The sequence below is a fragment of the Schistocerca cancellata genome, chromosome 12 (assembly GCF_023864275.1).
Source record: "Schistocerca cancellata isolate TAMUIC-IGC-003103 chromosome 12, iqSchCanc2.1, whole genome shotgun sequence".
NCBI classification, from domain to species: Eukaryota; Metazoa; Arthropoda; class Insecta; order Orthoptera; family Acrididae; genus Schistocerca; species Schistocerca cancellata.
Window position 1 is genome coordinate 106136013 of NC_064637.1, and position 26475 is coordinate 106162487.

General features: G+C 41.1%; 1 protein-coding gene across 1 annotated transcript in view; it reads left to right on the plus strand.

The window, feature by feature from the left end:
* Window positions 1–23227, plus strand: part of LOC126109492 (odorant receptor Or2-like) — a 134563-nt gene extending 111336 nt beyond the window's left edge. The window contains exons 6-7 of the mRNA XM_049914517.1: window positions 4663–4818; window positions 23171–23227. Coding sequence (XP_049770474.1) covers window positions 4663–4818; window positions 23171–23227 — 213 coding nt within the window. The remainder of the gene's footprint in view (window positions 1–4662; window positions 4819–23170) is intronic.
* The last annotated feature ends 3248 nt before the right edge of the window (window positions 23228–26475 follow it).

Below are 26475 nucleotides of genomic sequence, written 5' to 3' on the forward strand. Positions count from 1 at the left end.
GTGGCTGTTTATTCTTCTAAAAGTCCGCAGTATTCCACACTTCAGAATATCAGAATGTACTCTCTCTTTCTTTGACGTAAATATGAAGTTCCTCCCTCTCTGTCTGAGACCAGATATTGTCTCGTTTCGTAACGCAGTAGCAAACCATAGCTGGTGTTGCTGCGGGTCTTCTTGTTGTCTGCAGGGCGAGGCCCTCTCTGCAGCGGCATATGGCAAAGTTGGCTGGGAGCGAACGCTTGCTTCTAGACCGCACTCTATTTCATATTAACTTTGTTGTTTGCAGCGCAGTCTACAGCAGCCATTCGCTGGGTGCAGACAGTAGCTTGTACACTACGCTTTGGCAGCCTTTAGTGACCCAGGGGCCTGATTCACATACTTACTTAGGCCGGTATTACACTATCAAATTTCTTTGTCCAATATCTTTGTCAAAGAAATTTGATGGTGTAATAGGGAACTTTGTCAAATGTCGTCAAATATTTGATCAAATCTAGCGCCTCGCTGTAGATTTGATCAAAGAAGTCGCTTGTCTTCTGTTCACTGTAATGTGGCATATTACCATGTGAAGCGCTAGCATCGCTGCAGCATGTCATCTATAGTGTTTTTATAAACATTGCCGGTAAATATAATTGGTGCGTACCGACAACTACAAAATTAATAGAGATGTATAAAGCTGATGAGGCGCTTTACAAAGTGAGGCACACTGAGTTCAAAAATAGATTAAGAAGATAGGAGACCTGACGTAACCTAACCTAAGGCCGGTATTACACTATCAAATTTCTTTGTCCAATATCTTTGTCCAATATCTTTGTCAAAGATATTTGATAGTGTAATAGGGACTTTGTCAAATGTCGTCCAATATTTGATCAAATCTAGGGCCTCACTGTATATTTGATCAAAGAAACCGCTTGTCTTCTGTTCACTGTAATGTGACATGTTACCATATGGAGCGCTAGCATCGCTGCAGCGTTCTGTCGTCTGTAGTGTTTTTATAACCATTGCCGGTAAATACAATTGGTGTGTGCCGACAACTACAAAATTAATAAAGATGTCTGAAGCTGATGAGGCGCTTTACAACGTGAGACACCCTGAATACAAAAATAGATTAAGAAGATTGGAGACCTGACCAGAACTGACCTGACCTGACCTAACCTAACCTAACCTAACATAACATAACCCTCTCCTGTAGCAAGGAATCGGAGTGTTACAGCGAGCCTGTCTTCTGAAGATGTAGCAGTTCTTAAGTGAATATTGTGCTTTGTGATATGAGGATACACTTCATTGAGCACATACAGAAATGTATGCTCATCCATTCTTAAGTAATTGATGTACGACTTGACGTCTTCCACTGTAAGCTCACAAGTTTTGTTGAATGCTTTTATCGTGTCGTCGTAAAACCCACGGCTTCACCCAGATTAGATTAGTTTTTCGTTCCATAGATCCGTGCTGAGGAGATCCTCGTGGATGTGGAACATGTCGATTTTTTTAAAGCTGAAATAACAATACTAATAGTATGAATAAATACAATACACCATTTGTTTCTATTAAAAATTTCGCCAATGGAGTAGAAGGAGTTGGCTAGTAGTAAGTTTTCAGGCTCCTTTTAAACTGATCTTTATTTCTAACTAAATTTTTTATGTTTCCTGGCAAATTATTGAAGATGAGTGTTCCTGAGTAGTGGACCCCTTTTGAACTATAGTAAGTGCTTTTAAGTCCTTGTGCAGATCATGTTTGAACTGAGTTGTTTGTTGGAAAAAGAGATATATTATTTACGACAAATTTCATTAAGAAGTAAATATACTGAGAGGCAGTAGTTAGTATATCCAGTTCTTTGAAGAGGTTTCTGTAGGACGTCCGTGAATTTACTCCACAAATAATACGTATTACACGCTTTTGGACTGTGAAAACTTTTGTTTGACTTCAAGATTTACCCCAAAATAATATCCCATATGACATTATGGAATGAAAGTAGGCAAAGTATGCAAGCTTTTTCATTTTTATGTTGCCTATGTCTGCTAACACTCGAATTGCAAATACAGATTTGTTAAGGCCTTTCTGCAGTTCTGTGGTGTGCTCCTCCCAACTGAATTTATTATCAAGTTGTAATCCCAGGACTTTAAGACTGTCAACCTCGTATGTATGGTTCCATTTTTCCCCACTTCTTTTCCGCATGTGCACACAATGCAATTGGGGTACATACAACTGCTGCGGGTAATTACAAGTTGTTGTCAGCCATCTTGAACTTTGACGAAAAATTTGATGACAGTGTAATACCCCTTCTAGCGCTACGTCAAAGATCTTTGTCAAATATATTGGACGGAATATTGGATCACATCTTTGATAAAATCTTTGACAAAGAAATTTGATAGTGTAATACCGGCCTAACCTAATAACCCTCTCCTGCTCCTGTAGCAAGGAATCGGAGTGTTACAATGAGCCTGTCTTCTGTAGATATAGCAGTTCTTAAGTGAGTATTGTGCTCTGTGATATGAGGATACACTTCACTGAGCAAATACAGAAATGTATGCTCATCCATTCTTAAGCAATTGATGTACGACTTGGCATCCTCCACTATAAGCTCACATAACAAGTTTCGTTGAATGATTTTATTGTTTCATCGGAAAACCCACGGCTTCACCCAGGTGCATTTCCTTTTTTCCCCCGCTTCTCTTCCACGGGTGCACACAGTGCAATTGTGGTACATGCAACTGCTGCAGTTAATAACAAGTTGTCGTTGTCAGCTATCTTGAACTTTGATGAAAAATATGACAGTTTAATACCCCTTTTTAGCGCCACGTCAAAGCTCTTTGCCAAATATATTTGACGAATATTTGATCACATCTTTGATCAAATCTTTGACAAAGAAATTTGATAGTGTAATACCGGCTCAGCGCTCCTACTGTTTAAATTCAGAACTATAGCGCCTGTGACGTTACTGTTTATGGAACAACACACCGATATGAATGACACACCTTTCCCGACACTTCACGCCAACAAATTGCGCCTCAGGACACGCGTTCAGTAGAGGACATTCAGTTTAGGTTCACCTTGAAGCGACTCCCACTAGTCATAGTCCATGGTACAGTGGTATAGGCTGTACGAGAGTTCCACGGTTCTGCGTCGTATTGAGTTTATTCTTTGTTTTAAATTATATAGTTATTCCTTGTTTTGTCTCGTTGACATTGAATGCCATACAAACTGCATACTTTTGCATAATTGATTCATATGTGGGACTAAATCTTTTCACGAGTTGACCACCTATAATTGGTGCCCGCTGACATGATCACACATAGCAGTAGCATACTTCCACTTCAGCTTCGAGGTTCTGCACTGCGTCAAAACTACGACAGTTATTCCCGCGCCACACGCGTCGGTTCCTCATTCAGCACAAAGATGAATTCCTTTCCATTGCCGACAGAGACGGCCTCAGGTAATGGACTTACGATCAAACCACCGTCTTTTTGGCAACATAACCTCTTCCTTTGGTTCACACAGTTAGAGAGCCAGTTCATTTTTGCACTGATAATGGTAGATGAAACGAAATATAGAAAATTAGCAGTAACTTTGCGATTTGTGGCAACAGGCAGGTCATTAGAGCGTTTGAAACTTAGTGTGTTAATATCCACAAATATTAGTAGCAAGCATTTTTTAAATATTTGTCCAAAAATACTTTTTATGACTGATCTGTAATGCTAAATAAATTAAGGTGTCACGTCTTCATTCAGTCTAAAATCGCTTTAGCTTCGCATATATTGCCTGTATTATACAGAGGCCAAACGAATAATATGAACAACAGGCAAATATCCGAAAATACGTCCTGGGCAGAGTACACTATGAGCGCCAGTCTCTCTCTCGCACGAATTTCCTCCGTGGCCGGACTGAAACCAGTCGCAGGCCAGAACTCACCGACTGGTCGCCAGTTGACCACTTGCATTCTAGAGGATGCTCTTCCTCATGCTGTTTGCGGCATCCACCCATATCTGCTACAGTGTGCACCAGACGTTGGCTGGGTGCAATGCCCAACTTCCAGAGGGCGCTCTCTGCAGTATCTACAATTTTATTGCAAATAACTAAGTATGAAGTAAATACAATTGTGGTGACTGACCACTAGAGTTTATTCATGCATGTGTACAAAAACTGTGGGAAAACCATCCAGGACAAGTTCAGTAAGAAGAAAGTTCGCAATAAAGAAGTCATGAAGCAGTCCTAATCAGCAAGTAGAGAGTGAAGCAGGCGTTCCCATTTCTATCTCTCTCCTCCATAATGCTGTTTTTGTTTGCAGGGCCAGGCCACAACTGTGGCAGCATACAGCACCCAATGGCCAGGTGTAGGCAGTCCCTTGTTTGCAGGGTGAAGCAACATCAACGGTGATATACAGCAGAAGTTGCCAGGTGGGTGTAGCCCCTTCCGGAGGGCACTGTCTATTGTGCTGTTGTTGTTTACAGGGTGAGTCCACATCAGTGGCAGCGTATAGCAACTAGGCTGGGTGTGTGTAGCCCCTTCTAGAAGATGCTGTCCATTGTGCTGTTGTTTGCAGAGCGAGATCATATTGGTAGCGGCTCGCGGCAGCCATTGGTTATGCCTCTGTGGCTTACAGGAGCCAGTGGGCAGCCTTGTGTAGCGCCTTGCAGAGGGCGCTGTCCATCATGGTGGTATTGTTTGCAGGGCGAGGCTGTATCACTGGCAGCATACAGCAGCCACTGGACAGGTGCAGGCATCCCCTTCCAGAAGGCGCTGTCTATCGTGATGGCGCGTGCTCACAAGCCACTACTGGTCACTGCGGGCCACCTCTACCCCATCAACAGAGCTGCCTTCGTAGCGGTCAGTCCAATTCCTGAATCACTGCAGCTGCCACTGTACCGTTTAATGATTCCCCACTCTGATAATGACTTTAATGCACTTAGGGGTTGTGTGAAAAAATTCAAATGGCTCTGAGCACTATGGGACTTTACTTCTGAGGTCATCAGTTCCCTAGAACTTAGAACTACTTAAACCTAACTAACCTAAGGACATCACACATCCATGCCCGAGGCAGGATTCGAACCTGTGACTGTAGCGGTCGAGCGGTTCCAGACTATAGCGTCTTGAACTGCTCGGCCACTCCGGCTGACAGGGGTGTGTGAGATGGAGTTGTGAAAAACGTTGCAAAATCACTCGTGAGCAATTGATTTTGAGACAATGAGCAGTTGCACTGTTGTACACTAGCATGCTATTTTAAGTAGTTATCAGATTTTGTTAGTGTCATTTTTGAAGCTATTTTTTGTTCTTTACATTCGTTAACTACGAAACAATTGTACTTGAATGCGGTATTTACAATGAATAAAAAATGAAAAAAAAAGAAACAAGTTTACCAACAACAGGAATGTACAGGGATTGAACAAAAATATAGAAACATCACAAAAAATGCATGTTCGTAGACAAATGCTGATGCTAGCCAAGTCTGCTTGTTGCACTGTTGTATTCAAGCATGAATGGCATCTTTGCAATGCTCTCAATAATTTGCAAGTATCAGTCGCATTTAGAACAATGGTCTGTGTAATTGTGAGTACATTATGTTGGAGCTAAGTGAATTCAAATGTGAGCAAATTGTTGGAGCTCCTACAGGGATGCTTCTGTGACCTAGGTAGCCAAAGTGTTGATGTTTTAAGACACACCATATTGAAGATTTATACCGCATACAGGGAAAGCAGGAAAACATCATTCACTGAGCCACAAAGCGGACGAAAATGTCCGTTGAGTGATCATGACTTATACAGGGAAAGTAGGAAAACAGCATTCGCTGAGTCACAAAGTGGACGAAAATGGCCATTGAGTGGTTGTGACGCATACGGGGAAAGTAGGAAAACATCATTCGCTGAGTCACAAAGCGGACGAAAATGTCCGTTGAGTGATGGTGATGCATACAGGGAAAGTAGGAAAAAATCATTCGCTGAGTCACAATGCGGACAAAAATGTCTGTTGAGTGATAGTGATGGATGGTCATTGAAAAGAATTGTGACGAAAAGTAAGAGGACGACAGCTGCAAAAATCACTACAGACCTGATTGTCGTGATACTGAACCCTATCAGCACCAATGTAACACGAATTGAACTCCATAAGCAATGGATTGCAGGGTGAAATGGAATTTCAGACCACTCACTGCCGGTAACAGGAAAGTAGGGCAAAGCAATAAAAGTTGTACTATGGAGCAATGAAAAATGTCATGTGGTTGGATGAGTCTTCCTTCACGGAGTTTCAACTCCAGGCCGAGTTTACGTCCCAAGAGTAAAAATGGCGGGGGTTCTTTGATGATTTGGTTAATCATATCGTGGAATTCGGGCCCCATTGCAAATCTGGAAGCTCGCATTACTGCCAATGACTATGTGACCGATTTGGCTGATCAGGTCCAGGCCATGGTAGAATGTTTGTTCCCCGGTGACGACAGTGCCCCTGTTTATTCAGCTCGAATCGTCCAGGACAGGTTTCGTGAGCATAAGGATGAACTGTCGCATCTCATGTGGTCACTACAGACACCAGAACTCAATACTATTCAGCCTTTATGTTCTAGTTTGGAGCAAAGAGTGCGTGGCCGCTACACAACTCCATCGTCATTATCTCAACTAGACATTATTTTGTAGGAAGAGTGGTAAAAGCGTATCTTGAAAACCATACACAGCCTGCCTTCATCAATTCAGAGGCGACTGGTAGACCCTCTGTAACTGAAGTAAGTTACAATTGATTTTATGTCTACAGAATGTATCTGTTTCGGATCATGATTAGACTACTTGCAAACCTTATTGTGAATCAGTCATCTTTCTGTCATGCACCTCGGCATTATGCCCATTGGCGAATACCTCAGTGTCACTTTTCTAGATGTTAGTTACGACTATAAAGTCAAATGGATCAGGTAATGGCAGCTGAACATCCACAGGGTAGACAGAGCACTGCCGACGAGCAAGTTATGCAATGTGCATGGGACGGCAGCATTTCTGGTCAGTAGGCACGCACGAATACAGGGTTATTACAAATGATTGAAGCGATTTCACAGCTCTACAATAACTTTATTATTTGAGATATTTTCACAATGCTTTGCACACACATACAAAAACTCAAAAAGTTTTTTTAGGCATTCACAAATGTTCGATATGTGCCCCTTTAGTGATTCGGCAGACATCAAGCCGATAATCAAGTTCCTCCCACACTCGGCGCAGCATGTCCCCATCAATGAGTTCGAAAGCATCGTTGATGCGAGCTCGCAGTTCTGGCACGTTTCTTGGTAGAGGAGGTTTAAACACTGAATCTTTCACGTAACCTCACAGAAAGAAATCGATTGGGGTTAAGTCGGGAGAGCGTGGAGACCGTGACATGAATTGCTGATCGTGATCTCCACCACGACCGATCCATCGGTTTTCCAATCTCCTGTTTAAGAAATGCCGAACATCATGATGGAAGTGCGGTGGAGCACCATCCTGTTGAAAGATGAAGTCGGCGCTGTCGGTCTCCAGTTGTGGCATGAGCCAATTTTCCAGCATGTCCAGATACACGTGTCCTGTAACGTTTTTTTCGCAGAAGAAAAAGGGGCCGTAAACTTTAAACCGTGAGATTCCACAAAACACGTTAACTTTTGGTGAATTGCGAATTTGCTGCACGAATGCGTGAGGATTGCAACCGCGCCGAAAATTCAAAGCGTTTGACTTTGTCATCGGGTGTCAGGGCTTGTAGCAATTGTAAACGGCAAGGCTTCTGCTTTAGCCTTTTCCGTAAGATTTTCCAAACCGTCGGCTGTGGTACGCTTAGCTCCCTGCTTGCTTTATTCGTCGACTTCCGCGGGCTACGGGTGAAACTTGCCCGCACGCGTTCAACCGTTTCTTTGCTCACTGCAAGCCGACCTGTTGATTTCCCCTTACAGAGGCATCCAGAAGCTTTAAACTGCGCATACCATCGCCGAATGGAGTTAGCAGTTGGTGGATCTTTGTTGAACTTCGTCCTGAAGTGTCGTTGCACTGTTATGACTGACTGATGTGAGTGCATTTCAAGCACGACATACGCTTTCTCGGCTCCTGTCGCCATTTTGTCTCATTGCGCTCTCGAGCGCGCTGGCGGCAGAAACCTGAAGTGCGACCTCAGCCGAACAAAACTTTATGAGTTTTTCTACGTATCTGTAGTGTGTCGTGACCATATGTCAATGAATGGAGCTACAGTGAATTTATGAAATCGCTTCAATCATTTGTAATAGCCCTGTACAATGGATGCGTGTGTGTTGTCGAAATTCGAACCTTACTCCTGGCTACAGCTCTGACAGTCATTGCGCTCAGATTCGAAGTACTGGGCGACCTACGAGCAGTGGCTGAGCTGATTTGCATCACCAGAAGTGTCTCACAATAGCAGTATCTACTGGGGCATTAACTTGCACCTTGTCAGCCACCTTAGATTCTTTCTCTCATCAGTCCAATAATTTGTTATTAACTTTCGTTTTTATTGCATGATGTCCTCTTTCACCACGCTAATAGAAATTGGAACTTGGCAAAAACTGTTAATCAAAAGGTGCTACCAGTGTCCTGGGGAAACTACTTCTCTCATTGTCCCCTTGCTAGGCATGGGATCCCTTGAGAAGCATCACAACAGCTCCTTTTGGCCTAATGATGGTGATCATAGGTCTTGGCATACCAAAAGAGGTGTTGCCCCGGATATCATACTGGGCTTCTATTTGGTAGGATCAAACGGCAGATTCCCATCTAGCCATACTTACTTAGGTTTTCCGTACTACTCCTAAGATGAGTGCTGGGATGATCCCTCTGACAGGTCAGTTTTGAGATTCCATGCTGTAGCGTATGTTCTCGAAAATGATCACATTCTTCTTTTCTGAAATGTGAAATAAACATAATTTTCAAGAAAACATTATTCACCTTGAAAAAACAAAATTCAAGTCAGAAAGAGCTAAAACAGTCGTGATGGGATGTTAGTGAGAGACACTGGATGACATCTCAGCAAATGTGAACATCGTCGATGGTTCAGAACACCATATTGCGCATGATGTGCTTCCGTGTCACATGTGATGGCTAATCAGATGGAAAAGAAGAATGTGAAAAATTTTTTAGAACATGCGTTACAGCTTAGAAGCTCAAAACTGACCTTTCAGAGGAATCATCCCAGCACTTATCTTAGGAGGAATATGGAAAACCTAAATAAGTATGGCTAGATGGGAATCTGATGGGTTGAAGCCGTGTTTGGCATTGTCATGATTAAGAATAATGCAACTTTTCAGTTGTTTCATCGATGACTTGTAGCGAACAAGTTGTAATGTACCATTTGGCTTTAGCTGTTCTTCAGTTCTCTAAAGCAATGGTTGGGACACACTCAGGGTAAACAAAGAAACAGGAGGCCATTTTGTTGAAAGAGCTTCGCTGTTGACTATCCTTTGCTGGTTTCGCTTCATCCTGAAACTTTCAAATAGTTGACTGCTGGTTAGTTTCCAACTTGTATCAATACATCCAAGTCTTGTGTCTTGTTACAATATTGTTCACGAACTTTTCTTTTCCACGCCCGAGTTGCGTAAGCATTTCCGTAAGTAAGTACCTTCCAATCGCAATACAGGTGCCACCCAGGTGGCGCCGAACCAACAACAAAAATGGCGGCCAAACAGGCAACACGTATTCTTCCAACCTCAACATGAGGTGACAAAAGTCATGGGACAGCGATATGCACATATTGTACAGATGACGGCAGTATTGCATTCACAAGCTGTAAAAAGGCAATGCATTGGCGGAACTGTCAGTTGTACTCAGATGATTCTTGTGAAAGGGTTTCCAAACGACTGAAATTAACAAACTTTGAATAAGGAATGGTAATCGGAAATAGCCGCTTGGGACATTCCAGTTCGGAAATCGTTAGGGAATTCACTATTCGGAGAGTCACAGCGTCAAGAGTATGCTGAGAATACCAAATGGCAGGCATTGCCTCTCACCACTGGCAACACAGTGACAGGTGGGCTTCACTTAATGACCGACAGCAGCAGTGTTTGAATAGAGTTGTCAGTGCTAGCAGACAAGCAACACTATGCGAATAACCACAGAAATCAACCTGGGACGTACGACAAAAGTATCTGTTAGGTCACTGTGGCGAAATTTGACCTTAATAGGCTATGGCAGCAAAAGACCGACGCGAATGCCTGAAGCATTACATCGCCTGCAGTGCTTCTCCTGGGCCCGTGACCATATAGGGTGGACCCTAGACGACTGGAAAACCATGGCCTGGTCAGACGAGTCCCGATTTCAGTTGGTAAGAGCTGATGGCAGGATTCAAGTGTAGCACAGGCCCCACAAAGCCATGGGCCCAAGGTATCAATAAGGCACTCTGCAAGCTGGTGGTGACCCGTTAATGCTGTGGGCTGTGTTTAGATGGAATGGACTAGATCCTCTGGTTGAACTGATCCGATCATTGACTGGAAACGGGGATATTTACAGTCACTTGTGTATGAGACCCCACTGGATATGGATACAGCATTAGCTAGCAGAATTGTAGATGCCTGTGATGTGATTCAAAACACACCATGGAAATTTGTCAGGGGCATCAGAATCCTGTTCGCTGTTGCCATGCTTACGCTGAGGTTCATGGCCGTCAGTTTCAGCATATTTTGTAAGACAGTACAAATGGTATGTTCACATTGTGAAACTGATGGTATTTGCAGTTAACTGTAACTGATGTAAATAAAAAAGAATATAGTAATGTGATTTTATTCCGCTTGTCTCCTTAAGCTGGCAAATTGTTCGCTGGAGCATCATCTATGTCCTGTTAAATTTTTGCATGCTTTCACAGAAACACACTGTAGAAGAGAGTAGTACACTTTAGCAAGTAGCGTAAATGTAGTTTGGCATGAACAACACAGCAGGAATATTAACTATTTTTGCAACAACTCACTCTCAATAACACTTACAGTCTGTATAATAAAGCAGCAAAGTAATAATCATAACAAGTACAAAATTTGCCTTTGGTGTATCACTACTAACTTGGACATGTGATTATTTTATCAGCTGAATTATTGGAAAATACTGTCATTCAAATGGTTTACAAATAATTATGTTATTTTCTGTGATTATTATTTGTGTTCTCAAGAAGCATTCACTTCCTTATACAGGGTGGCCCAAAAAGGATGGTCACATTTTAAATAACTATAACTCCATCAGTTTTACAAATTAATTTTATTCAATTACGTAACTAAATGCTCCCAGGCACCCAATTACAAGAACTAACCACAAAAAATCATGTACGGAAAATGACTTCCGGAAGATGGTGTCCTTCCTCGGTGATGCATTCCACAAGTCTTTCCTCGAAATTTTCCATCACTTTCACTACTGTTTCTTCTTGAATTGCCATAATTTCCGCACTGATTGCCTCCTTCAGATCAATTAAGTTTCGGGGCTTCTGTACGTAGACTTTTGACTTTAGGTATCCCCAAAGAAAAAAATCACAGGCTGAGAGGTCAGGTGATCTCGCGGGCCAGTGGACATCTCCAAAACGCGAGATGATGTGGTGGGGGAACATCCGCCTTAAAACACACATGGAGTCATTGGCTGTGTGGGCCGTGGCCCCGTCCTGTTGAAACCAAATTCGATCTCGATTTACATGTAACTCTCGCAGTTTCGGCACCAAAAAGCTACGTAGCATGTTAACGTAACGTTTCGAGTTCACTGTGACTGTAGCGTTGTTCTCCTCAAAAAAATAAGGACCAACAATCCCCAATCTTGAAATTCCACACCAGACTGTTACCTTAGCACTATGAAGAGGCTTTTGGTGCAATTCTCTGGGATTATCTGCTGCCCAATACCGGCAGTTTTGTTTATTGACATAGCCGTCTAAATGGAAATGGGCTTCATCTGACATAAGAAGCACAACATCATTATTAGAGTACAAAATGTCAAGCATTGATTCACAAAATCGTCTTCGCTGCTCAAAATCACGATCATACAGCTTTTGCGTGATCATAATTTTGTATGGGTGAAACTGTAACTCACGGCTTAAAATACGCTGCAACGAACTACGGCTGAGGCCTAAAGTTTGAGCACGACGCCTAGTGGAACGACGCGGGCTTTGCAGCACTGACGCTCTAACATCATCAATGTTCTGTGGAGTAACTGCCGTACGTGTACGCCCTGTAGATTTACCACTTTTGACAGACCCTGTTGTCCGGAATGCAGTCACCCAACGTGATATGGATCTGCGATCTGGAATGGGTCCATCACGCGCTACACCAAAACGTTGTCGAAACAATCGTTGCACAGTAATAAACGATTCATCATTTCTGAAAAACTGTTCCACAGCAAAAACACGATGCTCGACCGTCCACTGCGCCATCTCGTGGCAAACTGGGTGTAATGGCCGACTTGCAGACGGCCGGCAGTGGTCCCCCCTCCTCACCTTTCAATGGTACTACGCAGTTCAAATCCGACCATCCTTTTTGGGCCACCCAGTACTATTTAGCTCAAATGGGATATGTAGTACCTGGATCTAGTATAGTCTGAGTAGTTGTAGCTATTTGCTTATTACAGATCACAAATGTTAGACAATTGGCGAATGCACTTCATTAATGCTGTAGTTGTAATTGAAATCTGGCTCCACAATTAGCTACTGACTCAGGAACTAATCTATCAATATGCTCAGTTCAAGGATGAACACAATATGAGAACCACAAACTATATACATATGAAATTATAAAAACTGTTACTTCCAAAACTGCACAATAATTAACCTTTATGCTGGCTATTCAAGTTTGCTAACCAGTAACTTACTTAAATCTTTTTTTTGCAGGTAACTGTACTACTGAACTTTGATTTTGATGAAACTTTAATCATCCTTTTATGAAAAATATGTGGAGTAGTTCAAAACTTAGGCTCACTGAATAATTGTAACATTTACTACTCCACAAAGTTAGTGAAAGTTTACTGAAATGACTTCTTAGCTCAGTAAAATAGGATACTCAGAAACACAGCACTTGGTTCGGGACCCTTTCTTGGTAAATCAACAAGGATAAATCAGCTGCTCTACACAAAGTTTAAAGAATACAATCTTATCAGCAGAGGATAAAGTAGGTAAAAAGACGAGGGCTAATAGAAATTCTTGGGTGACAGAAGAAATATTGGATTTAATTGATGAAAGGAGAAAATATAAAAACGCAGTAAATGAAGCAGGCAAAAAGGAATACAAACGTCTCAAAAATGAGATCGACAGGAAGTGCAAAATGGCTACGCAGGGATGGCTAGAGGACAAATGTAAGGATGTAGAGGCTTATCTCACTAGGGGTAAGATAGATACTGCCTACAGGAAAATTAAAGAGACTTTTGAAGAAAGGAGAACCACTTGCATGAATATCAAGAGCTCAGGTGGAAGCCCAGTTCTAAGCAAAGAAGGGAAAGCAGGTAGGTGGGAGTATACAGAGGGTCTATACAAGAGCGAAGTACTTGAGTACAATATTATGGAAATGGAAGAGGATGTAGATGAAGATGAAATGGGAGATACGATACTGCATGACGAGTTTGACAGAGGACTGAAAGACCTGAGTCGAAACAAGGCCCCGGGAGTAGACAACCAAGGCCCCGGGAGTAGACAACATTCCATTGGAACTACTGACGACCTTGGGAGAGCCAGTCCTGACAAAACTCTACCATCTGGTGAGCAAGATGTATGAGACAGGCGAAATACCCTCAGACTTCAAGAAAAATATAATAATTCCAATCCCAAAGAAAGCAGGTGTTGACAGATGTGAAAATTACCGAACTATCAGTTTAATAAGTCACAGCTGCAAAATACTAACGCAAATTCTTTACAGACGAATGGAAAAACTGGTAGAAGCCAACCTCGGCAAAGATCAGTTTGGATTCTGCAGAAATATTGGAACACGTGAGGCAATACTGACATTACGACTTATCTTAGAAAACAGATTAAGGAAAGGCAAACCTACATTACTAGCATTTGTAGACTTAGAGAAAGCTTTTGACAATGTTGACTGGAATACTCTCTTTCAAATCTTAAAGGTGGCAGGGGTAAAATACAGGGAGCAAAGGGCTATTTACAATTTGTACAGAAACCAGATGGCAGTTATAAGAGTCGAGGGACATGAAATGGAGGCAGTGGTTGGGAAGGGAGTGAGACAGGGTTGTAGTCTCTCCCCAATGTTATTCAATCTGTATATTGAGCAAGCAGTGAAGGAAACAAAAGAATAATTTGGAGTAGGTATTAAAGTCCATGGAGAAGAAATAAAAACTTTGAGGTTCGCCGATGACATTGTAATTCTGTCAGAGACAGCAAACGACTTGGAAAAGCAGTTGAATGGAATGGACAGTGTCTTGAAAGGAGGATATAAGATGAACATCAACAAAAGCAAAAGTAAGATAATGGAATGTAGTCGAATTAAATCGGGTGATGCTGAGGGAATTAGATTAGGAAATGAGACACTTAAAGTAGTAAAGGAGTTTTGCTATTTGGGGAGCAAAATAACTGATGATGGTCGAAGTAGAGAGGATATAAAATGTAGACTGGCAATGGCAAGGAAAGCGTTTCTGAAGAAGAGAAATTTGTTAACATAGAGTATAGATTTAAGTGTCAGGAAGTCGTTTCTGAAAGTATTTGTATGGAGTGTAGCCACGTATGGAAGTGAAACATGGATGATAAATAGTTTGGACAAGAAGAGAATAGAAGCTTTCGAAATGTGGTGCTACAGAAGAATGCTGAAGATTAGATGGGTAGATCACATAACTAATGAGGAGGTATTGAATAGAATTGGGGTGAAGAGGAGTTTGTGGCACAACTTGACAAGAAGAAGGGACCGGTTGGTAGGACATGTTCTGAGGCATCAAGGGATCACAAATTTAGCATTGGAGGGCAGCGTGGAGGGTAAAAATCGTAGAGGGAGACCAAGAGATGAATACACTAAGCAGATTCAGAAGTATGTGGGTTGCAATAAGTACTGGGAGATGAAGAAGCTTGCACAGGATAGAGTAGCATGGAGAGCTGCATCAAACCAGTCTCAGGACTGAAGACAACAACAACAACAATTGAAGAAGAAATGACACAACTGGTCCATGCAGTTATACAGTACTCAACTGATTGAGATGAAGGTGGTGGCTGCATTGATCTCCTGTGGCTTCTCAAAGAAGGTGGAAAAAGTATCCATGGCTCTTGCTCTGTAACAAGCTCTGAAAATTTTCTTCTTATCTTCGGATCTCCGTAGTACAGAGCTAACCAAAGTATGCCGTGCTTAATGAACCAAATTACTTCCACATCTTGCTGCTCTTCTTATGTCGTTCAGTTCATAAGATGCGAACACTTTGCCTGCTAGCCACCGACTGACTGTTGCCAAAAAGGAGCCTTGCATTCTGACTGCCAGCTCCATCTCTTCCCCAGTTTCATTGTGGAGGGACCTGCCTCCAAGTGCTATGTGATTACAAACCTACTTGCCATAGGCATGAACCAGCATTACAAGTAAAATTTTAACATCTCCATTCTTTTGCAGTACGTTATCTTTAATATTCTGCCCTTATATTGATTATATTAACATAAATAAAGCCCACCCGGTTGGGTGTGCGGTCTAACTCAGGGCTTTGCGGGCGGGAAGGAGCGTTGGTCCCTGGCACGAATCTGCCCAGCGGATTTGTGTCAAGGTCCAGTGAGCCAGCCAGTCTGTGGATGGATTTTAGGTGGTTTTCCATTTGCCTCGCCAAATGCGGGCTGGTTCCCCTTAATCTGCCTCAGCTACACTATGTCGGCAATTGCTGTGCAAACAAGTTCTCCACGTATGCGTACACCACCATTACTCTACCACACAAACATAGAGGTTACACTTGTCTGGTGTGCGACGTTCCCGGGGGGTCCACTGGGGCCAAACCGCACAATAACCCTGGGTTCGGTGTGGGGTGGCGGAGGGGTGAAGTGGACTGGGGTAGTCATCATGGGGTTGTGGACCACTGCAGCTGCAGCGGGGACGGAGCCTCTCCATCGTTTCTAGGTATCCAGTTAACATAACATGACATAAATAATGAGTACAAATTTACACAGATGTTACATCAGAAAGCTTGGTGGTACAGCAGTCAGACAAAGAAGTTAGCTAAGAAAAATATAGGTAATATCGATAGCAGTGTTAACAGTCTCTAAACTTTTTGGGGGTAATTGTATAAGTTACACATGTCATGTCACACTATGATCATTGTGCAACATGAGTGGTATATTGACAGGAAAGTGTACATATTCCAGTGGTGCTCTGCTAAAGATCACACTGAGAAACTGAAATGGTGCGGCAAGTGGAAATACGACTGATAGTGTGATTATTATGGGCAAAATGCCTATAATGCACACAGGTTCACCACGAAATTCTGGCATTGTATGGAACAAATGTAATATCGCACCCAGCCAAAGTGAAATTGTGTTAACAATTTGACCAGGCCACACAGATGTCGGTGATGCACCATGTGATTTCCAGATCTTGCACCATGTGATTTCCATCTTTTCAATAAGCTGAAAGAAGATCAAGCTGGAAGGAGATTTTCCAATTATGTGGACAGTAACAGGACTGTTCTGGAGTAGCTCCCTGATCAAAGAACGGATTTCTATTGTCGAGGAATTGGATTGATGTGACATTCTGACTGTCGTTCACAGTGACTTGATGACCACATTGAAAAATCGTGTCATGTATCTGTGTCACAAGTGAAGTGTAGCACAGCATCCAATAAAAGTTACTTGACCTTCTATAATTACGTGTAACTTACTTTTTGACATCCCCTCCTACATCAGATGAGAGTCCTTTTTAGAACCATGTAACAATGCAAAATAGGACAAAACATCTTGAACTGTAAACTGAACATTGAAGGCATAAGCAACTGTGCCAATACTTTTGATGGCTCTTATGTGAACACTGATGCAAAATTGACTCTATTTCAGTCTTAGACATTCCTATGGATGTTTCTATTTCACTGGAGATGACGCACTGATCCTCTTTGATGAAGATGCACATGACGTAGATGCTTTTTGGGAACACAATTTACTTTGGTTGACACTCATGAAATTCACTGCTGATGGAAGCCCGACTATGATGAACTTTTGCTAACCACAGCAGTCTCTACTGAAAAAAGCATCATAATATTAATACGTGAACATTGAAAATTAAAGTATTGATTTTTAATGCTAATTTAACAAGGATGCCAGTGAAATTTACATAACTCAACAGGTACTTTGCCATAGACATGCACAAAAAAATCTGGTGTGTAAGCCATTAAGAGAGGTAAAAATAAGTAGATATTCACACAAGAGAAAAGTTTTCCTGTCTCTCACACTGCTACCAATTTATATCCTGTGTACTGCCCCAGGTTCTGTGACAGAAATGACACATAAAAGTAACAACATGTGAAATCCCATTCTTGGGACATTTTTGTTTAAATATTGCAGGCGTTAATTTGCAGTAACACAAGTATACTGGGCAGCAACAATGTCACAAATGCTACATTGCTGATGTTATCAGTAATGAAAATCAAGGTATCTTAGTTGCGAAGCATTCAGCGTCAACACATACTGTACATAACGTTTTTTATTGGTGATGTTTTTCCACTTACTTTACTCTAAAAGTAAACAGTAAACCTTTGTGTTCATTTGTGGCCTTTGCCACAAAAGTTGAAGTAAGTTCATAATGTTCAGTTTCTTAGTTCTGAATAGCTACAACTTCCCTTGAGTACAGAAACTATGTTTGTTTTAGGCTATGCCTTGAAGTAGAGCACTAAAGGGCCATATTAAAAGACAAAGAGCTAGAGAAGATGGTTTCTGGTAGACAAAGTAATAGGAATAAGTGGAAATTGATAATGATAATTGTACTGATGTTTTGAAAACTACATTTAAATATGCTGAACGAAGTTCCAAATAATTTTGAGAGTTATGACTGTTGTTTGATGCATTTACAGTGCAGATTTTGTAATGCAAAACAATTTGCATCTGAGATTACTTTACGTGATACAATGACATTCACATTGTGTTGTGATAAGCGATAAGTTAATGTGCTGCCGTTAACACAAAATTAATTTTTCAATCCACTGTATCAAAGACACACTTCAAATGTTTGAACAATTAAAGAGAGATCAAAGAATTATTTTAACAGTACTTGTAGCTTCAATTCAGCATTCTTTATAGTTAGTTCTGAGTCTAAAATTTTGACACAGGTTTCTGTGGAGCTTGCCCTCCGCCACACACCTTCAGGTGGCTTGCCGAGTATGGATGTAGATGTAGATGCAGATGTGATATTACATGTGGTAGATCAGTAATAACACACTTTAGCTGTCGAATGAACATTTATTTACACACAGAATAAAGCAAATATAACATGGCTGTACAAACGCAGCATGCAGAGAAGACATAGAGAAAACAAATCAAAGATCATTGTGTCCAAGGATATGGTGTTTTACGCCAGAGGAGCAAGAATTTTATCACTTTAAGATACATGGCATAGATGAGGACCAATGATTTCTGTGTAGGGTTATTCACCATGTCATTTGCTTTTATATTTTTACTATACCAACCCTCCTGGTTGAATTTCAATCATGATACCAGTCCTTATAAATCCTTAACATAGAATTTTTTTTCACAACATTTTCTCTGCAAATGTGTATTACAAACAAACAATTTCTGAACTTCCATTATTTTAAAACTGATGCATGACAAATTCTGAAAGTATCATAACACATAACTCAACAGCTACACCTAGTGGTCTCCGTAAGAAGGGTCTTGTGTACCTGTTGTGAAGGTGTCTCTACCACTGTCAATTCTATTCAAGATTTCTAAACCACTGTCTTCTGACTGAAGTAAAATACAATACTTGTAGTTTGCCTTTAGGTCAGGGACAGGCAGTATATAAAGCTGACCCCACGCTCCCAATAACACACTCAAATGATGCCGGACATAGGATGATGCAACAGTCTTAGCATCAAGCAGTCTTACGAGGGGTGTTCCATATTGATTTACACTCTATTTATTCCCAACATTCGTGTTGCACCATCTTGATGCATCATTACAGATTGCAAGTATCTAGTGCTTCAGTCTAGCTGTAGGTGGCAGGACAGTCACTATGAGTGTAATCTGTGCACAGTACACCTCATTTACCAACAGATGTCATTACGTGAGCAAACAACGTGGAGTGTGATAATTAAGGACGGCACTGGACAATGTGGTTTTTGTGGAAGGAGGACATAAACACTGTTGATGTTCACAGGTGATTGGTGGCAGTGTGCAGAGGTTGTCGCAGCATCACGAAAACCTGTGTACAACAGGGTGGATGGCTGAAAAAATGGAGAAAGTAAACAGTTCCAAAAGGAAAATGACTGAGGTAACATCAGTCAAGATTTCAAGAGTGGGAAAGCATATTCAGGAGAATAAGTGTATCATATTCAGGGAACTGGAGGAAGCCACAGAACCAGGAGAACTTCGCACTGCATGGTGCATGAACACCTCAAGCTAGGGTAGGTGTCTGCCAGGTGGGCTCCAAAATAGCACACAATAGCACAAGGATATGCACAGTGGTCTCTCTCAACACTACAGCTAGGCTGAAGTTGTGACTGAAAACGAAATGTAGATGATGGATAAGATTCAGATTCACTGTCAAGAGCCACAGACTGATGCCAAATGAATGCAGTGCACGCATAAGGGCAGTCCTGCAAAACAAGTTTTGTACAGTGCCTTCAATGGGAAAACATGAGGCCACAGATTTATGGGACAAGAATGGAATCCTCCTCACTGAACTGACTGGAATTAGGGGCCGCTATTAACAACACGGCACATGTGGAACTTTTCACAGGTTGCACTGTGCAATTCAAAAGAAGCGGCGGAAAATGGGCAAAATGTATGCTCTTGTAACACAACAATGCTCAGCACAACATGTGTCAGACAACCACAGGTATCATCACTGACGTAGGGTTCCAGGTACTACCACACCCACTGTATTCTCCTGACTAGGCCATTTCTGATTACCACCTAGTCAAGGCTATGAAGAAACCCCTGCACTGACACATTTCACAGGTGTGCAGGAACTGCAAGCAGCATTCCTGTGGTGGGCACAATAGACTGCAAATCAATGGTTCGAGAAGGTATACAGAAGTTACGACAGTGGTGGCGAAGTGTGTGCACCACCTTAATGGAGCCTATGTTGAGAAAGTACATGTATCTGCTGGGACATAGAGGTTCTTAATGAGCAGATGAAAAGGTCTAGAGCAATATGGAACACCCCAAATATATTGATTTCTTTATAAAAAAGACTGTATCAGTCTCATGCCTAAAATTGTACTTTAATTTTTTTTTACAAGAAGAGAGTACAAAACATTTTATCTTGAGCCTGAATCTTCAAATTAATAAATTATGTATGCTAGTCTGAATATTTAATTAACATACCTTCCCATTTTGTTAAATACCATTCACTGAGATACTCAGTAGTTGGTGAAGTATATTGCACAATATTTCATTTAAATGCAGCTAGGAAACAAGATAAATACATACAATCTTCTTTGTTAGCAAGAGGCAGCAGCTAGAAACAATGCACAGCAGTTGCAGCTCCATAATATGATAATTGATCAGAAGATACGCCACAATAATATTCAGACTGAAAATTATTCTGAGACTCTAGCATGGAACAATGCCACCTATGAAGGGCGCTGTGTAAAATTATATCACAATCGCTTTGTTCTGTGGGACCAATAGAGGAGTACTTACAGGTTTATACAGATGAATCCAATACTCTTTGGTGTACCATCAACAACTGGAATAAGATTAGTGAGAAAATGATTCTACGACACTATGTACCCTCTGCCATACACCATACAGTGATATGCAGATTAGTTGTAGAAGAAAGTTATGAACTAAAGTTCTTTTGTGCAATTGTATTTACATTGTAGATCCATATCAGACTGTTGTTAGCATATGGCACTAGTCACACAATAATATAAATGAATAAATCACATGAATGCAGTGGAATTTTACAATGTAAAGTCATCATTCATATTACCTGACCTCATATTTTTAAAACAGTAATGCTGTTCAGTTTTGTACTCTATGTACTCTGCTTTAAGCATCTGCTATTTGAGAAGCACACACAACTAATTAAACTTGTGAGATATCTAAAATAGTAAATGTATATGGTAAATTGTTTTACTGCTGTATTGCTGTCATACACAAGCAATGTGTAGCTCTGTGTTATCTATAGCAATCATTTGTGTGACAAATTGTGTTAATCTTGTGTGAGATAAAATGTATTAAAAAAGTCATATGTATTTACAGGCACATTCTGTATCCTGCATAGCAACAACTTGTGATACATTGCGCAAATGATTTTATATATACATATATACAGTATATGAGTGAAACAGGCACAGATATTGTGATCAATGCTTCCTAAACATGTGGGGGTACCCAAAAAAACTGGAATTATTTTTTAAAAGCTATATATTTTCATATTGTTTACAATACAACCTTATCCCCTTCAAAATACTCTCATTCACAATTAATACATTTGTCCCATCAGTGCTTCCACTGCTCGAAACATTTTTTGTAGTCATCTTTAGAAATCACTGACAGCTCCTCCCTCATTTTCTTCTTGAGTACTTCAATATTGTCAAACTGGTGTCCATTCATGCCCCTTTTCATGCATGGAAGTAAGAAATAGTCACATGGAGCCAGGTCAGGTGAGTAGGGTGCATGGGGCAGCCGAACCATGCCATTTTTAGCCAAAAACTGTCTAGCAAAGATGGCTGTACGTGCACGTGTGTCATTGTGGTGGAAGAACCAGTCTCCTGTCTGTTACAAATCAGGTCTTTTTTGGTGAACACTGTCGTGCAATCTTCTTAAAACTTCCACATAAAAAATTTGATTGGTGGCCAGAACTGATGGAGCAGGCTCTGAATGAACTACGCCCTTGGCATCATAAAAGCAAATAAGCATTGTTTTGGTGTTTGATATGATATGACGCATTTTTTTCGATGGAGTGATAATGACATTTTCCATTGGCTTGACTGTTGCTTTGTTTCTGGGTCGTAACCATAGCACCATGACTCATCACCAGTAATGAGGTTTGACAGAAAATGTGGGTCACTTTCAAGCCGCTGTTTTGAAGCACAGCATGTTTCAACTCGACATTCCTTTTGATTCAGAAACAAACGTGGCAGCAACCCTTTTCATTCCCAAATCTTTTGCTAAAATTCACTAAGCTAAGCTCCAAGACAACTCACTAATCTCAGACAGTTGATCAATTGTCTGTTGATGGTCTATGAGCACAAGCTCTGAAATTTTTTCAGTATCTTCGTCAATTTGAGCAGTTGATGGACGTCCAGAATAAGACATGTCACCATTTTTAAATCGAGCAAACCACTCAAACACTCGAGTTTTTCCCATAGCATCATCTTGGTAAACTGTTTTCAACATTAAAACAGTTTCAGCAGCATTTTTACTGAGTAGAAAATAAATTTCACAGCTGCATGTTGTTCACTTAAACTTGCCATCATAAAAAACAAAACAAGACCAAAACACTGCTAGCAGAAACAGTCACTGCAGGTTAACAGAACAATCCAGGTTGACAATACAGGTCGCACTGAACTGGTAATTAGTTCCGCTATAGACAACTACTGGCAGATGTGCGTACTACACAAGCTCTGCCCATGGAAACTTTTTTTTTTTAGGGTACTCACTCAAATGTTCCCACATCATTGTGTTAGTTGTTTCTCCTGTGTGTCTAAGAGTCTTCCCATAAATGCATCACATAATTTACTACATGATATTTTCTGCATGGTCATAACTGCATCACAAAGTGGACTACACCTGCCAGTACAGACTATCTGGTTTGTGTCCACGTATCCACATGTCAATACATGACCTGGTGCCCAGGGGTATATAAGCATTAATGGCTTGCTTGTGTCATTTGAACTTTGAGGTATTAACCAACCTAAAAAATACAATTCATGCAGCAATTGTTATTAGTCTGCAAATGAAATACTGTTGTAATGTTGTTCAGTAAACTGTTCTCAGTCATCAATAGCAATATCTGTACTTATAGCCATAACATCCTGTGTTTTTCTATAGACTTGTCCTATATCTACATAAAATGTCACAGGTCCAAAACAAAATAAATAAACACAACAATAGTAAACTTGCTTTCTAGTCTGACATGCACTGCTGTGTTGTGTTTCAGCTGATGAAGGCCTCCTACTCGTACTACACACTGCTCAGGCAGCTGGACACCAAATGAGCCATGGAATAAGTACTGAATGAAAGGATAGGAATGCAGCGAGCAAAAAGGAAACGGGGCACTGAAGTCTCTTCTTCACAGAACATACTGTGGACTCCAGCTCACAGACAACCACAGCCTACTCCGGCCCTGTCATGCAGAGTCCGCCATGAGGCAGAAAGAACAGCAAGAATGAAAGAACACTGCAAGCTGATGCCACTTCTGTCTGCTGCCCCATATGTAAAAAGAGAAATTCTAGAAATAAAAAAATCACACTATAACACTTCAAATTTTGACCATAGATCTTTCATTAACATCTGCAGTATGGCCAGCTCATCAATGACTTCAACATTTATTTAGTGAATCATATAGTCATGGACACATTGTAATGAAATTTAAAACAGTCTAAATTTCTTTTCTTAAAATGGGTCACAACTGACTTCCTCCCCCACGCTTTTGCAACCAAGCATGAAGTGTCAAATTCCTGTGCTATCCACAATATGTTACACTCCTAATTTGGTCACTTGTTCCTTCAGATGTGATTACCTTATCTAAAGGGACTTGTGAAGTTTGTGATACTGTTGTTCTGCTTTGGCCTGTGATGTCATGGTCAGCACTTTTTTTATGTAGATTGTGGAGTCTGTGATGCACCAGGGGTGAATAATGGCTGTGGAGATGCATGTGGGTGAACAGACTTGCAGCTGTTAAGCAACTGACCACCCAGGTGAATCAAACTGCTATCAACAGTGTCTCCTCAATGACCAACCATTCAGTTAACATTGCTGCCTATGGGCCTCCACAGCACGTGCTTGGTTTGTGTGTGTGTGTGTGTGTGTTAGGGGTGCTCAACATTCAGGTTATCATCACCCATATGAAGATCAATTGAAATGAATGTGGTTAAAATTTACAAACTGCGATAAAAGAACTGAAAGGCAAACTGAGATAAAATCGCACTCACTCTCTCCCACCCAGTTTGTGCACCCGTGCTGACAGCTGTCCATTGGTGACAAAGCTTGGAATTTGCATGCCATTTCCTCAATCGGATGTTCACTAAGTGGTGGCAGGTGGACTTTTCAGGTGAATTATGTTTTATGCTCCGTCGGAAAGATGGTTGTTGGCATGTATGCAATGAAATGGCTGAAAGCAAACACCCTGCATGAATCATGGTCTGGAGAGTGTTTCTGTGGCATTCTCTGAGTGTTCTCGTCACTCTGGAATGCACAGTGAATCAACACAAGTATGCACCTACCGTTGGGGACCATGTCCGCCCCTACATGAAGTTTGTTTTTCCTCAGCATGAGGACAACTACCAGCAGGATTACGCAATGTGTCACAGGGCTCACAGTGCTTCCATGGTTTGAAAAACATGAGGATGAGTTTACTGTACTCCCCTGACCACTGAACTCCTCATATTTAAACACAGTTGAGAATCTGTAGGTCCACTTCGATCGAGGCATTCACACCACGGATTCTCAGCTGAGAAATAAAGTGCAGTTGGCCATGACGCTGTACTTGCCACAGCTCCACATACCTGTTGGTACCTTTTCAAACCTTGCTATTCTCTTCCTGCACAGCCTGCAGAAGTCTGCACTGCAAAAGTTGGTTACTCGGGCTTTTAACATGAGGTCACATTAATGTGGTTGTACAGTGTAAAACAGGAATTCAGTATCACAATTCTGAAAAGTAAAATCACAAGTAGGAAGTGTGCGGGGGAGGACGTGTACACTAACATTAGTGGCAGCAGAATTGATCTGCAGTCAGCCTCAAACACCATGTTTCTAAATTTTCTCAATAATGCCTCATGTAAAGAATGTTGTCTTCCATCCACGGATTCTCATGTGAGTTCATAAAGCACCTCTGTAATAGTTGGCTGCTAATTGGACCTACCAGTAACAAATCTAGCAGCACCCCTTCAAATTGCTTCTATGTCTTCCTTTAATTTGAACTTATGGGGATCCCACACAATGAAGCAGTACTCAAGAATGGGTACCACTAGTGTTCTACATGCTATCTCCTTTATACACTAGCTACACTTTCCTAAAATTCTCCCCATAAACTAAAGATGACCATTTGCCTCCCCTACTTCACCCTTACATGGATATTCCATTTCATATCATTCTGCAGTGTTACGTCTACATGTTTAATCTATGCGACTGTGTCGAGCAGCACACTGCTAATGTTGTATTTGAACATCACACAACTGTTTTTTCTACTCTTTGCATAAATTCTTATTAATGTTTCTACAGTCAGAGCAAGCTGCCACTCATCATACCAACCAGAAATCTTGTCTAAGTCATCTTGTATCCTCCTACAATTACTCAATGACTATACCTTCCTATTCACCACCACATCAGAGCAAACAGCAGCAGATTGCTGCTCACTCTGTTTGCCAGATCATGTATGTATGTATGTGTGTATGTATTACACTTCCCTGGGGCATGTCTGACAATAACTTTGTCTCTGATAAATATGAAACCTTGTGAACAACATTCTGAGTTCTATTACTTAAGAAGTCTTCAGGCCAATCACATGTCTTGGGACCTATTCCATAAGCTCATACCCTCATTAACAGTCTGCAGTGGGGCACCATGTCAAACGCTTTTTGGAAATACGGAAATGTGAAATCTACCCGTTGTTCTTCATACAAGGGATGCAGGACATTATGTGAGAAAAGGGTAAGCTGAGTTTCACAAGAGTGATGTTTTCTAAACCCATGCTGATTTGTGGAAAGAAGCTTTTCTATCTCATGGAAATTCATTGTATTCGAACTCAAAATATTGTGAAAGTTCAGTCAACATGTGTCTATAAATAAACCGTACACCTGCTCAGTAATAGCGATCGAACTCTTGGCTCGATGAAATCTTAAATCATGATTCAATGCCAATGTGTACTACATCAGTATTTGACAACTAAGAGTTACAATCAGAATTTATTGTACATTGACTATAAATCCGGCAAGAGATTAGTCATTAGCATATGTCTTTATGTGAGGCTGACATCCATTACAGACTCTGATGTTCAAAAAATGGCTCTGAGCACTATGGGACTTAACATCTATGGTCATCAGTCCCCTAGAACTTAGAACTACTTAAACCTAACTAACCTAAGGACAGCACACAACTCTGATGTTCAATCAGCAAAACAAAATGCTCTTTCACAAAGATTCAACATATACACTATGTGATCAAAAGCATCAGGACACCTGCCTGAAAACAACTTAAAAGTTTGTGGCATCCTCCATCAATAATACTTGAATTTAATATGGTGTT